We start from the raw sequence: 15,725 nt of genomic DNA, 5'->3' as shown, positions 1-15,725 counted from the left end.
CTTAAGAAATTTATTCGCCAAACATTGAAGTCCAACATCTTCCGTTTTTGCCTGGTTATCTCTGTAGTTAGGGACCGCGCAGCAAGTTTTCGAGTGGGGGGGGGGGGGGGGGGGGGCTAAAGAAGAATGCGTGAAGGAAAATTTTTTGTTAAATTATTTTTTGTTTAATTAATTTTTATTCTTGCAAAAAGTGAGGGGGGGGGGGACTAAAGCCCCCCCAGCCCCTCCCTCTGCGCGGTCCCTGTAGTGGAAGTCATGGGATCGGCCGCATTCCCCATCGCAATCTCCTTGGATGAAGCTTTTACAAACATGCCACAGCGCACGCTTTCCCTTTTGAAGTCGAAATGCAGCCGTTTGAAGGTATTCAAGGCACAGCCTCTTTCCGTCAAAGGCAAGAGGTATAAACAGTCACACAAGCTAACAAGTCATGGTGTGTACAAGGCATATAACGTGTTTTAGTAAAGCTCAAAATAGAATGGTTAATCGACAGGTTACCCCAGCTTTTTCTTTTCCCTACGTTTCTACAGATTTCTACAAAAGTTTCAGTCTTATTTCTCTTGTTTTGCAAGACAGCGGTTATTTATGATATGTTCCTTTGAAATTCTGCGCGAGATATTGGCGCGCGGCCGGCCAGAATTGATCCGGTCGCGCATGCTCGACTTTTGAACGCTCTTGAACTCAGACCCCAAATGGATCGAAATGAATCGATAAACCTGCGTTTCAATCCTGAAAGGTTACTAGCTCAATTCTTTAACTACGAGGACAGATAGTGGGAAAAAGCGAGCAAGAACAGCTCGTTTTATTAACCAAATTGTTAAAAATATCAAAATGATAATCAATAGTTTTTTTGACATTACAAAAGCACGAAAACCAAGACGTGTGCCTGCAATCAAATAGTAGCAATTTCGACGATCTAAGTAAAACTATCAAGGTTAAACTTAAGGCAGTTCTCAAGAATCCAGCCACATCACATCATCTTTCATTTGAGGTCCATGATGAGAGGTTTATGAAAGTGAAGAGTGTATTCCTTTTGAAAAATAATAATAAAATAAAACCGAATCCATAATTCTAGAGGTAACAATATACAGCGATTTGAAAATGAGGAAGCTCGAATTATTTATAATTACATTACATTTACAAGTATTTTATCCTGAGTCCATGTATCTTGTTTCATTTCCTTTTCACACTAACAATAGTCCATTTTACAGTTGTGCTTGGTTGCCAAGCCTTTGAACAGGAATAAGGCTAAGGGCGACCTTGTTATGATACAAACCTTGCTGCTTTTCAAATGCAAATTAATTTGTTATCATGCTAACTAGATACTGGTCTCTATCACACTAAGGTCACCTTCAGCCTCACTCCAAATCAAAGGCTTGGCAACTAAGCACACAACTGAAAAATGGCCTATTGGTGCCGATTAGAACTAACCACCCACAACGGTTGTCATTGTTAGCCCATAAAACCCGTTTCTTTTCAGTCATTATATTAATTCTTTTAAAAATACTTAGATGATATTTTTCAAATTAAGTAAAGGATTTGAAGAAAACATCAGAGTCAAATTGATTGGAAACGACGTCAAAATTACCAAACATCGCCGAATTATACATGACAAATCGTTGCACGACCCCCAAAAAAATTAATGAGGACACGTTGCGAAGAAGCTCATTATTTAAATTGAAGGAGCACAAAGCTGACTTAAACTTTATCTACAACATTAGTTCAATAACTGAGAAATTGTCGTTTTCCTGGTAAAAGTTCCTGGTGCTATTCCATCCAATTCGTTGTCCAGTGACTTTTCCTTCACAAAAGAACATATCCAACCCGTATCCTTTGCAATTATGTTGGGTACCTGTAGGTTCCCTTCGAGTGTTAGGAAAAAAAAGATGAATGCAAGCCCGTCTGCCTTTTCAGCATACAGCGCATTGATCAAATGTACCCCCAATATTGACTGTTACATCTGAGTTGATACACTTTCCTTCATTTGTTGAAGTGTTCTCGAAACCTTCCCTGGCTTGTTACATTCTGTACCCTGTGCTTTCAAAACTTAATTAAAAGAACTGTCGAACGTTCAGTCGGGGGGGGAGGGGTATCTCCCTGTTCGGTGCAAATTTGTGGTACACTTATTTGACCATATTAGAAACTAGCCGTCTTGCCTGCCGAGCCAGTCTCGTGTTAAAGAATACCATTCGTGAGGTATTGGAAACCGTCGTAAAGTTTAGTAGTCAATGAGTGCATGCTAGTCTCAACTAATTCATTAATAAACGTGTCAAGCTGTTCTTCTGTTAGGTTCATATGAAATCTTTCTCTCATTGCGGGAACTGTGGACGAGCCTCGGTTAAAACATGGAAGCTGTGAACCTGAGTACAATAACACGAAATGCAGATCAGAATTTGATAATAGTCTGTACCAGGCCTCTCTCCCAACGACCTCCCCGATGGCCTCAATAAGGTTTCCTCAACGTATGTGATGAGGAATACTACTTACTTAGCTCAGGCAGACAGAATATCACAAGGAGATTCAAAGCTCCTTCAAGACTTTTTCAAGACCACTCAGTATTATAATTTTATAGAGTGAGCTCAATGACATGACCTGAGCAGAATAGCAGACGCCAGGGGGTTGTCCCAAAATTGCAAATTAACTGACAATACTGATAAAACGTTTTCGTAAAGGTAATTTGCATAAAATCAGTTTAGCCAACAAAGATCTCAAATTGGAATGAACCACTTCTCTTGCAAGAGAACCCCTTCTCCACAAGAGCGCAGTCCCTGTTTTGTTGGGAACTCCGTCGAGCGAATCAAAACACTCAGCGAAAAAAAAAAACAAAAAAACAATAGCATCATTGCTTTTCCTCCTGACTCGCGCGAAGGATCAATACTTTTCCCACGTCTTTAAAATTAGTTTTGATATTTCCGTACTCTTTCAAGAATTCAACACTCTATACGAACTCTGGTGCTAAGATTCTTATGAGAAAAGGGGCAAACCCAATCATGTACCTGTTTGCATAATCTCCACTATCTGAAGACATTTGTCCATGTTCTTTCGCGCGGCTAAGAAGCCCTGAAGCATCAGAATTTTGAAGTAGTTGTACATGTCGCTGTCAATTCCGCCCATAACCTTCAAATGGAACAGAAATCGTTTATTACTCAATACAATCTAGAACACAAAATAAAGATAACGAGAATGGGAAGGACAAAATGACGTTACCTCTACAAATTCGTGCGTGAGTTTAAAGGGGGAACTTTCGAAACCTAAGTTTCGAGGAGAACACGAAAGAATGAAGCCAAAGTCGATATGGATAATATGGCCTTCTCCGTCCAATAAAATGTTGCCATTGTGCCTACAACATAAACAATATTTAGGTCATTTAATTTGCAAGAGACAGTTCTGTCTAGAAAGAGCCCAAATTGTAGCTATGGAAAAGATGCGTAGGTAAAAAAAGAACACCTCCAAAGATGGTCCAAAAATACCTACAAAGTCTCAGAAATCTGGGATACTCAGCTCTAAAAGCTTTCATAAAAGCAAAGTTTTATCAGCCACACAAAACAAAAGCCAGTCGCCTGTGCATGTAGAACCCGCGCTCTGTTAGAGCACAACCCTGAAGTTACCGAAATATTCTAATTGGTTTATGATGAAGATTAACTACCTACAAGATTCTGAAAAATACCAAGATACAGCTTCTCAGATCGGATGTAAATCACCCCTAAGAGTAAGTTATTTGACCACTAAGGAAAAGCACATTATAGTTAACTGTTGAACCCGGGGGTGAGATGTGATCGTGTAGTCTGATCGTCGCGGTAAGTGTAGTTCTGAGAAGGACTGTTGTCGGTAGTAGTGACTAACGCTTGACAACCTGAGCGGAGGTTATCAACAGAGTCAAAAACATATTGTTATTACCTGTCCTTAACTTGCATGAAGTAACAGATCAAACAGTAAGCAGCACAGCTTTGGACAAAATTTCGCTGAGCGTTGAGGAACTCTTCCGAGTTCACTTCTCCGTGCTCCTAAAAACGGGGAATAAAAGTTCAATTGAAACATCTGCACAAACACTACAAATCAAATCTAAAGGGAATAAATCCGCATTCATACTCGTAAGTTGTCTTTGGTGAATCCCCCCCCCCCCCACCACCACCAAAAAAAAAAAAATCTGACTGACGGAACACGAGAGCTCTTTCCTTCTAACAACTAAAGTGTCAGATTTTGAGTAAGGAGAGGCAAAAGTTGTCTGCAAGTGTAGATAACTTCGATACTTATCAAAAATAGATAGTAAACACCTATTTTTCTCAACAAGTACTCTTGCCTTGAAGGAAAACTTGCGATATACAGTTACCAAAAACCCCAGTTGGGGATAATTTTCAAGAAAGAAACCTTTACTGACGCTGTTCCTGTTGGCTAAATTTTAGAATTTAGAACTCTCAAACTTGACGTGATACTATGGTGAAAAACTTCTCTCCTCCTCGCTTAATTCGGATGCTTTTTTAAGACCCAACGCACCATGCTAATACTCTGCGTTTCAATTTCATAAACAATTTTTTCAGCCATGATTTCTCATTCAAAGCATTTGCCTACAACAGACCATGTTTCAGTGGAATTGAATTGGATGAGCTGGATCAGAGAGACAATGGCGTCATTTTTCGACCAGTTTCAATGTTTAATGTGTGAACCCAAGATTCAACTTAAGACACCAGACTTCTTTAACCATGAGAGACCAAGACATCATTTTTCCTAACAATACTAACACAATATCGAGCAGACGAGATGAAAATAAAGAAAAATATCAATTAGGGGATTATTAGGTGATCTAAACTAACAACAAAAGAACTGTATGAAAGACATTCAAAATAATTACTAATGGGTTCTTGGAGGTGAAAGAGTTAATTTCATAGTTATGTGAGCCTGTGAGGATTAAGTACCTTGATGAAGTATTTCAAGAGTGACATCTGACTGTTTTTCTTGATCTGATGGAGTGACACGGCGTTCACTACAGGTTCAATAAGCCCACTGTCGCTCGAGGTCACCATAACAGCGTACCTAACATTGAAAAGATGAAGTGTTTTAAAGATTCAACGCAATCCTTTGAAACATAACGTAACGTAGATGTTCCGTGACTTAACAAGGGCACAAAACATAGTCAACTGGGAAGTAGAGTCATCAGGTGCTGACTAGTTATGAGACAAAACATCAACCCTTTACACCCTAACATCAGTATGCACATTCTCCATACCGTTTTCTATACATTTCCTAAGTTGCTGACGAGGAGAATTTGTTCACCAAAAAAAGAGGTTCTTCAGTTGGCGATCATTTCCTTTATTCTCATAATCTCAAATAAATGATTCAGCAGTAGTGCTGTGAGGAGAAATTGGATGTTGTAATGTTCTACTTACGGTCGAAGACGCAAGGGAACTCTTTCCTGTTTCCAAATGGCCTGCAGTAAGGAGACAAATTGCACTCTTATTGAGGGAAGTGAAGACTATTCATTTTGCAACTGAATTCTAACACTATTTGCAAGAGTTTAACTCTACACCCCAATTGCTCTGTTGTGTGAAGAGTTGGCAACAGTCTCAACAGTCTGTCACTGATATATTTCTGTGCCAGGCTGACTAAGTGATATCCTTCACCTCTTGGTAAATGCTGGAGACCCTTCATGCACCAAGAGATACATTAATGCGACTTAAATACCTTTTGGAAACTCTACCCTTAAGATCCTCGGTAACTCGCAAAGAAACCCTCTCGGGGAGTCTAAAACATTCGTAACCACTGTGACATCCTTAGTTTTAACCCTTAACACCCTAACATCAGGTTACATATTCTCCACACTGTTCTCCAAACATTTCCGTAGAAGCTGACTAGGAGAATTTGTTTAACAATCAAGAACTTCATTTGTTGGTGATCATTTCCTTTATTCTTGCGACCATGATTTGTGATTCAGGGGAGATATTGCAAGAAAAAATTACACTCACTCTTAGGGGTCCAAGGGATTTAAAAAGATTTCAAATTCACTGCAATCCTTTTCTAGTCATGTCCACCTAAACTGCAATGTTCACACGACGTGTGGCAACTGCATTTACTCTTCATACTAAAGATTGGGGCGGGGGAAGGGGGTACTAACCTTCGCTTGCATCATCAACAGAAACTCCAGTAAAAGATAATAAACGATACTGAAATAATTCCACGCCGGCATAACGAGCGATAACGGCGTACAACAAACCTGGAATTGCAGCAACAGTTGATAGGCCAGAAGTTCTTGCCGAAGATCATCGCCACACTTTACGATCATCGGTAACAGTTGTGAACGTAACAGTCAAGAAAATTTCTATGAATTCGCACGCTTTATTTAAGTTAAAAAAAAAAGCTACCTCGTTTTTTAACGGTAATTTAAGTTTGCATCTTGAATTTCATTGTATTCTTATTCATTTTTAAAGCCCTGTGATTATGAAGAAGTTCTGGTTTTTCTTGGAGGGCTCTTAGTATGTCATAGTTATTTTATAAATTGTCCGAAAAACGTGTGGCATTTCAACCTGTTGGGTTCCTTCCATTTGGGGAGATACAGTGGTATTGCCAACATGTCACCAAGAATTTCTCCATTTGTTACAATTGCAAAAATAAATTGCACCTAAAATCTCCGCTTAAATCACAAAAAACGTGAATGATATCACACATCTAAAATGGCGCACTCTAGAACATTGTGTTCCAAACGCACGCGTATCTCCCGACATTAACCCTTTACACTAATGTTGTTCGCATGACAATTTCTATCGGTACTTACAAGGCGAATTTGTGCAACAATCAGGAGCTTCATAAATTGGCGATGATGCCCTGCATTCTCGTGAACTTTACATTTGATTGAAGGGAAATACTCTTATGAGAAATTAAAAGCCACTTAACCTTAGGGGTAAGGGTTAAAGAGGATATTCCAATTAGGCACGTGACCATAAGGCGATGCTTCTCGAATCCTTGCCTCTTTCTCTTCCCAAGGTTCCTTGAGGACAGCGGCTAAAATGAGACCAAAGCCGAATGAAACACATCAGCAAATGAAGAAAAAAGGATAAGCACAACAGAGCACTTTCAAATAACATGTCGAATTGTTACCTGAAGGATCTTCAGGGTCTCTCTTGAACAAGGCCTGAGGCGCACTGAGAGACTCTGAGAGTCTTCGTCTTATGTCCCCAGCAGCGACAAAAGGGCCCTACAAATGGCAACAGATACGTTAAATAAACTACCTTGAAGTCATTTTGCTGAGAGAGAACCTGCATTCGGATGCTCCCTGAAAAAGCTGTCATTTTTTCATAATGCGTGCGCTAACCGTGGGCAAAACTTTAGCAATGATGTGCAATGCAATATTAACCCTTTAACTCTCAAGATCTCATCGTTAATTCTCCCCTTTGTTGCTAGATCAAGATAGCAGCTTTTACCTGATAAGTTTGAATATTCTCATTACCTCTTTGCTGGATACTGTATGAATATTATAGGGAGAAGTTTCATGTTAATCACTTCTGGGAGTTAAAGGGTTAAGGATTACCTAACTAACAAATATATTACATGTTGCTGTGCGCTTGTTCAGTAAAAGATCACAAATGATGTTCAAAAGTGGCAGGAACAAAAAAGTGTCACTGATGCTCTAATCAAATCACACACATATTGGGTAAACAGACCCAAGGAAAGGAAAAACAAAAGAAAAATGTTGTTAACCCTTTACACCCTAACATCAGTATGCATATTCTCCATACTGTTCTCTATACATTCCAAAAGAGGCTGACAAGGAGAATTTGTGTAATAGTCAACAGCTGCTTTAGTTGGTGATCATCTCCTCTATTCTCACACCTTTCATTTCCTTTATTCTCGTGACCTTAATGTTTGATTCAAGGATGATATTGTAAGGAGAAATTTGATGCTAATCACGTTTAGGGGTTAAAGGGTCAATAAATAATCAAAAAGAGAAACTTACATCCTCTGAGTCTTGATTTGTTTTATCTTCTATCACAGTAGACCAGCATTCATCGTCAGAGTCACCACCAGATGATATCTATTGCACCAACAAAGTAAATGAAATTCTTGTTAAATTTTCACTCAGATAGTGAACACCACTCTTGTGCCCTTTTTGAAACTTTCTATGCTTAATTTTCTGAACAGTTTTCTCTATGATTGAAATAACAGGTGTGGGTATGTGTAACAGGTATAGCACTTATCATTTTATATGATCCTAAGACAGAAAGACCTTCAACATAAATGCAGTCAAATGCAATTTAAAAGACTGAGTTAACAACAAAGAACAACAGCATTCTCTAGAAGTTTACAGTTTTTGCATATGTGCATGCCTCAGAATTCCAAGTGCCATTTGATTGAGGCGTTCTTGCATGAACTTTCAGTGTTGTTTTGAGTGGGGGCTCACCGTCCAGACAGTTTTCCCTACTCCTTCCCCCTCTCTTTTCAATTTTTTTTCAGTTTGATGGGTGCCTGTTTCTCTTTCCTGCATGGAGGCTCATGGCTAGGTTGCCAGAATTTGCCAGCCATTGGAGCAGTCTCCATCTAGGCACTGGCTGCCGATAGTGGCAGCTCCCAAATGTCTCAGGCACTCAACCTCCACTTAACGATGCAGTTGTTAATACAGGTTATCGAACTGAATTTATCAATTACTCACTGCAAACTGAGAAACTTCTGACCGGCAGTAAGTTGGCAAATGTTCTTCAGACCTACAGAAAAAAAATTGAAGAATATTAGTAATCAGGAATCGCGTGTGTGTGTTACTGGTGGTCAGCTGAAGTCAAAGTGACTCTGAAAGAAACACAGACAATTGTAACGAAAACAGTTGTAATAAACTATTAAAAAATGAATGTATCAGTCATATAGAGAAGCCATAGGAGATAACAATATTGTTAGTGATACTGGAGCTGACAGTGAAATAGTATGACATTGTTCTTGCTTTCCTAAAACAATAGTGCACATAAATTGTAAAATGACAATGATAATAGTAACTATTAACCTCTACATGTCCAAGGGGAAGTCCAGTGCACATCCTCATTCCCAAAGGAATTATAATTATTATTTTTAATTAATTATTTATTTATGAGAAGGAAGAAAGAAAAAAGAAAAAAGAAACTTACGTAAACAATTACTTCATACACAGTACTTACACTAGACTCCAGGTTATTCTGCTTACAACATATTGAGTAGATAATGCAATTTTACAACACTCACTGATATAAACTACCCTTATTTACACCATCTATGTAACAAAGTAATTAGAATTGAATGTTTGTTTACAATAGAATGTTTATAAATGAAGTACAAATGAATACAAATGAAGTACAGCACAATGTTATTATTGCTGAGTTACCTTGTTTGTCGTAATGTAGGTTGGAACTGTTTTGTTGGGAATGGATCATCTCCATTTCCTGAAGTACACAAAACCTCAACATATATCATGTATGGAGCCTGCAATGCAACAGATAGATTCTTAAGACACACACAGTGTCTTTAAATGATGATACTAATTCTACTACCACTACTACTAATAATGATAATAATAAACAGTTCTTAGGATACATTTCACAAGTCTCAATACATTTACAAATCTGTGAGATACAATTAATTCAAATCAATTAAAAACAAACATGGTGAATAATTATAAACATACATTAGTGAACAAAAATTGACAGCTTATGACTGTTTCCATGGTAATGATCCTCATGACAAAATCCCGCCCAAGTAAGAAGCAATCAGAATGTTCTGATTTACCTCATAACAACCTTGCCATAAAATAATTAATCTTATAAGCACTGGTAGGAATCTGTTAGTATCCCACTCTACGATGGCTAACCTTATCTTTGGAGTTTAGAACCACTGCTGCAGTGTGTGGTATTCTAACAACATAATGATTTCCAATTCCACTGTGAACTGGTAAGCTCACTTTGGCTGGCAAGTTCAGATTTAAGAGTGATAACTCTGCATACAGTCTAGAGGCTACGGAAAGGGTCAAACAGGAAAGTAATCATGTCAGTAAAAACTTTATATACACTGTAGTTAACTCTCTATACTCTAACATCAGTATCCATATTCTCCACATTCTTCTCTATACATTCACTTTTGTAGTGACAAGGAGAATCTGTTTAACAATCAAAGCTTCTTACATTAGCGATCATTCCCTTAACTCTCATAATCCAGATCAACAACTCAACAGTATAACTGTTAGGAGAAATTATATGCTGATCACTGTTAGTATTAAAGGGTTAAACAAACTCACTCTTAAGTTCTTTTGTTGGCAAAGATGTGAGCCTCTTTCCTACTGCAATCAATGCACTTATGAACTCTCTTTGAGCTACCAGCTTTGGGGACTGAAAAAAGGATAAAGGAAGAAGACAAATCATCAAATGGCTATTTCAACTGCAAACAAGTCATGCAAAAAAAAAAGAAAAAAGAAAACAAGCATGATTGTATGAAATGATGTAAGAATACCAAGAGAGAATTCTAACCTGGCAGCCACAATCTGGAGTGCGATCTAGCTCAGAAAGAACAGGACTTGAGGCATTGGGAGATACTGCTGGCGAGTGTTTGGCACAGCGGCTATCAAATGCATGGCCATATCTCAGGTCTCCAGTTGGGGATTCATATTCATTTGACTGAAAAAAAAAGACAAGCTGTGAGACATCTGCAAATATGTAAACCTTTATACCCCAACCTCAGTATCCATATTTTCCATACTATTCTCTATTGCTTAGGGTTAGGTACTGAAAAGGAGAATTTCTTAAGCAATCAAAGCTTCTTAGGTTGACAATCATCTGTTATTTTCCTACTCTTCATGAATGATTTAGTTTAGCATTACTGTGAGGAGAAATTAGATGCTGGTCACCCTTACATCAATATGAGTTCCTTGTGCAGTATTTTACGGATATGCAAAATTGTTTGCAATTTTTAGGGGATTGGCAGGGATGATACTGCAATGAGAGCATTTGGCTTGTAATGTCCTTGGTTTCAATCCTAAGCATGATGCTTCATGGAAACTGAGTTCACTGTAAATTCTCATCCTTACCAAAAGTTTTTTTTTTAGATTTCTAATTTCCCTGTACCAACAAAATTCAACATTTCAAATTCCAATTCAACAGGTTGAAAAAAGTGGACAACAATCCACCTTGTCAGGATGCCCATGCTAAAATTCAATCTCTTTAATTTATTTATTTATTCAATCATGCATTTTCATTGTCAAGTCCCCTCCTATTTATCACTAACTTGCATCAGACGACTAGAAGCTGTTATAGCAGCAGTTGCATCTGATTTTGATCTCTGGTGAGTTTTCTTTGGTGGAGTGGTAAATGTTGAGCCTGTGGCTCCTGGAGAAGCAGGTAAAGGTAAGGTGTGAGAACCAGCAGATCCAGATGGACTTAAGGGTGACCTGTCACAAGTAAAATAGATATTATATAAATACATGCATAGATAAATGAAAAATGTTAGTCAACACTTACTGCACTTGATGCATTATAGAAAATGTTTCCTTTTTCAACATGCAATGAATTTCAATCACATACCAGCAAAATTTTGTATGAATGCATGGGGCATTTTTCGTTCTTCTTCTTTTTTTTTAAATTCTGTTTCAATGTTAGGCAAGAGCATTTATAAAAACTGTCCTTTGAAGGAGCAAAACACTCATCCCATCACAATGTTTCTTGAATCATTCCCTCAACATTCCTAACTTTAACTTTGTCAGTTAGGAACTATGAAATTACTCAACCAGAATTAAATCTACAGCTATAGAAGAGAATTTTATGAAATGCAGGTGTACCTTGGCCTGAGCTCATCCAAAATCATTTGTAGTAACTTGACACCTCTGGCATATTCTCTTGATGGTAGCCATCCATCAGCACAGTAAGCTTCCAACAGCCAAGAAGCCTGGAGAGTTTTTAAAAGCCATAAATTTACATGTAAAGCTTCACTCCATTGAGCATGAATTGTCAAGTTCTACTGTGAATTTACTAAAACCCATGCCACAGATTACCATAATTTGTAGTCTAACCCATGAAGTGTTGTGTACAAAGCAATAAAACATAAATTTGTTTGCTGAGTACTAAGCCTTTCCCAATGATAATGCCAGTTACCTATCACCATCGAACTTTTAGACTTCCAACCAGTACTCTAGCATGCATTACATATTATAGGAATACATATTCAAAGATTCTTGAGCTGTATTCAGTTGCTGGTTGATTAGGATAATAATGGTAACCAAAGCTGTCTAAAAGAGCCTCTGCCGTAAAATTTACTTTCATTGGCAAAGTGTGTGCAGGGTTTGAATCACACATATTACACATAAAAAAATGCCCAAAAAAGGGGTTAATGTATTGTAAATAAGTGAACTGTTTAATTAATCTCACATACCTGTAGAGCAAAGGCAAAACTTCTTTTGCATCTCTCCACCAAATATCTATGAAGGGCCTCTGACACTTCTTCCACATGGATGTACATGTTACTAGAACACAAGATTTTAGCCAAGTAATTATAGAATATGCTGACTATAATACTGTTGTAAAAGGAAATGTATCGTAAGTTAATACAGCACATAAGCACATAATAAATTAATAAACAGCTCCTTGTCATCTTGTTGATCTAAGCATGAAAGTCAAAGGTAAGCAAGAGATTCACACAAAAAGGAAACTCAAATCCAAAACTCAAATTGAAAGAAATTTTTCGAACATTAATTCTCCACCATAAATTTTTGGCTATGCAATTAACCTTTGGGGAAATTTCAGTACCAAAAGACATCAATGACATTTATTGGGTGATAACCATAAACTACACAAAACAGCAATAACTTACATTAGCTGAGGCAAATAGAAGTTCACATCTTCATCATCAAAGGTCTAGGAGAAAAAAAACAAACCCAATTATAAATTGTTTAAGAGATTGTGTATTGCTCTATCTTCACATGTGTGATATCAAGAAAAATGTAAATTCTAGTTAAAAATCATTCATCAAGGAGGAGGTGATTAGTGGTGATTGTTTACAAATCAAAGTCCTGAGACAGATTCATGTATCTACCACTTTCATGCACACTGAAGTCAGTAATTGTATTTGTGAACAAATATATAATTAAAATCTGTCAATACCAAAAAAAAAAAGGATTTAAATCCAGATGCATGATTTTGTCTCTTTGGCTGCTGGGAGTTTAAGTCTACTTTCTTGTCATTCCAAGCTAACCAACTGGTGTGCTCAAAAAGCACTATCACTTGTGTGATACCTGACAGTATGTAATATTAAGCTATGTCTTCTTTATCTCATGAAGCTACACAATGTTACCAGAGGTTATCAATTGAGAATATATCAATTGGATGCTATAAAACCAAAATCAAAGTAATCGTGACTACTCAATAACCGCTCCAATTAGTCCAATATCAAAAGGAACCACAACAAACTCAAACTGAAGACATACAAACTGTTTCACTATGACTAAGCTGCAAATGGTTCAAGCTCTATATCTACTTTTCCAAGAGGTAAGAATTAAGTTTATGAAAAAATCACCAGCCTTGATGCAGCAAGAACCTAAGCAATCTTAGATTGCTTTGACACCTAACTGAAAATTCACAATAAATCGCACCTCTGTATAATAAAATTAAATGGCTCTAGGAGTTATCAGGAATAAAGGGGGGCAGCTAAATCAGAAATCTGAAATTCACATAAATTAAAGGTGGCTCTGAATCAATATTACTTTATCAATCTCAGCTTAATCTTATTAAGATATGCTCTAGATTCTACATTTAGTCTGTCATTTTCAAGTTAAAACAATTACTGCAGGACTAAAAAGGTTTTTTCCAAAAATTTTCCTATTTTGGAGTAAGTGTTTACAACAGGTCAAACTACTGGCATGGTGACTTACTCACAAAGGAGAGTATTATCATTGTTTGTGCATGCAAGATAATAACAGTTAAATTACAGCAAAATTACAAACTGTGTCTGAATTGAGATATCAAAACAGGATTGTTGTAAATTATTGCAATCCATTTTGATCTCAGAATAACAATCCACATAATACTCACAAATAGTTTGTTTCCAAGGTATGTAAGAACTCCAGGTTCTTTGGAATTGAATAAATACGCAATCGCTATTGACATGTCAAATAGCTTTGATTCAAACAGCCGCAATAACCAAGAACTCTTTGGTGGTGGAAGGCTAGAGTTTGAATCAGAGTTTGATTCAGCTAGGTCAAGTTTCAGTTGCTTTCGAAGATCTTTAGTCCTTTGTTGCATATCGCTTTCTGTCAATTGTGAGTCCATTTCCGTATGATACATATCACCATTAGGAAGAGGGAGAGTGTAACCCTCTTCATTTGGATTATTGTTCACAGGTATGTTTGTTTCACTGGATTGTGAGTCAGTTCCTACAACATCTTGCCAAGTCTTGAAAGGATTTGAGTTGGGAGAGGAAGGAATTGGTTGTGAAGTGCAACATGCTTCACTTTCTGTCATAACCGTTGGAATAAATTCTTCACCGCTGGGAAAAAAATCTTAGACAGGCCAATTCCGACGCTATATTGCGCTCCTGCAACATTTAGTGCACGGAATACAAAGTACTGTGTATAGATGGACTTAGGAGGTTTATTACCGCAAACCACGCACAACTTGCTTGGCTTCTATTTCAAAACTGGACTTTTGAACTTGTTGTTGCGAAAGGGAAACAAAATGAAAAATCACGTTTTCTCTATGAAGTTTATTTATCGTGTCACGATGGCACGAAAACGATGTATCGAAATTTTCAGAATTAAGATGACCAAAAAGCAGTGCACTGTAATTAACACAGACTCTCTTCTTCTCTTTCAGCCGAGCAGTGATGTTGTTAGTACCAGTTACGACGCCGAAAGTGTCAATACCAGACAAAAGAAATTCTTATGGTGTGAAGAATTTCAAGAGGAGCTACTAGTATCAAATCGGAAGTGAAGCTGATGTTGTGGTCGTCGTTGGAAAGGGCGGAATGGAATTCACTCACAGAAGTTACTATTCCTCCAGAATGTTCACAGCAACAGCGTTAACGAAGATCTAAGTCGATTCCTTTCACGTGCTAACAAAATGTTTCCTGATTATCCAGGAAAGCACGACTTTTCCAATGGTTCAGTGAAGCGAATTGTACTTTTTAGTCAAATGACAGATTTTGATACGGTCCGTGTACTACTCACGATGTCTCCATACTCCGGTCATTCCCTTGTAAACCCTATCATCTCAGGCACAAATCACTGCAGAAGGAAACCGTGTAGCTATTATCTCCTGTTGATATCCTAGCCACAGGGAAATAAATTCAACTATTTCTCCCTATACAACTCCGATGTGATGGTTATGGCAGGAAGAACAGCTGCCGCTGCAAATTACCCACAATGCTGAGCGAGGCCTGGCCATGTGAAGCCGTGGAGACCTGGATCCCACCAAGTTATAAAAACGAAAGTTTCGTTTTCAAAATTCCGTCTTTCATCGATAAAAACCTTTGGAAGTTTACCTATTACTAACAAATACACCATTAACGCCACTAGCCAATGCAGAATGAGGCCAGAATGTCTTATAACTTTGTGTTTTATTGGTAGGCAAGCTTTTTTGGCTTGTTACTTTTATATTGATATTTAAGAATACGAAAAGTACAAAAAATTATTCAAAGATGAATAGATCTTATGGTAAACTCCATCATTAATACCACCAGAGATTTGCATTGTTTTCTTTTCATTTCGTGAAAAATGTTCGAGGATAGTCTTGATGCATTGCGGT

General features: G+C 37.6%; 1 protein-coding gene across 1 annotated transcript; it reads right to left on the bottom strand.

Moving 5' to 3' along the window:
• Positions 1–769: 769 nt before the first annotated feature.
• Positions 770–15,346, bottom strand: LOC113673550 (phosphatidylinositol 4-kinase beta). The gene is made up of 20 exons (XM_027189956.2): positions 14,016–15,346; positions 12,799–12,842; positions 12,361–12,451; positions 11,771–11,877; positions 11,221–11,383; positions 10,467–10,613; positions 10,238–10,328; positions 9,815–9,957; positions 9,332–9,429; positions 8,636–8,687; positions 7,943–8,020; positions 7,087–7,183; positions 6,910–6,990; positions 6,206–6,285; positions 5,382–5,422; positions 4,911–5,028; positions 3,895–4,001; positions 3,205–3,337; positions 2,994–3,114; positions 770–2,357 (listed from the first exon to the last, which is right to left on the bottom strand). The coding sequence occupies exons 1-20, from the start codon at positions 14,442–14,444 to the stop codon at positions 2,173–2,175; spliced, it is 2,406 nt and encodes an 801-aa protein (XP_027045757.2). The 5' UTR covers positions 14,445–15,346; the 3' UTR covers positions 770–2,172.
• Positions 15,347–15,725: the final 379 nt, after the last annotated feature.

The sequence above is a fragment of the Pocillopora damicornis genome, chromosome 4 (assembly GCF_964200805.1).
Source record: "Pocillopora damicornis chromosome 4, jaPocDami1.2, whole genome shotgun sequence".
Lineage (NCBI taxonomy): Eukaryota > Metazoa > Cnidaria > Anthozoa > Scleractinia > Pocilloporidae > Pocillopora > Pocillopora damicornis.
The sequence above is the reverse complement of the archived record's forward strand: the minus strand, read 5'-3'. Positions and strand labels throughout refer to the sequence as shown.

What these genes read in the sequence shown, in the direction of transcription:
- LOC113673550 (XM_027189956.2), bottom strand. Translation starts at nt 14,444, where the DNA reads ATGACAGAAAGTGAAGCATGTTGCACTTCACAACCAATTCCTTCCTCT. An exon ending in AGACCCTGAAGATCCTTCAG is followed by an intron (nt 6,991 to 7,086) that starts GTAACAATTCGA and finishes GTCTCATTTTAG; the next exon opens with CCGCTGTCCTCAAGGAACCT. An exon ending in TTCATGCAAGTTAAGGACAG is followed by an intron (nt 3,338 to 3,894) that starts GTAATAACAATA and finishes TTTATGTTGTAG; the next exon opens with GCACAATGGCAACATTTTAT.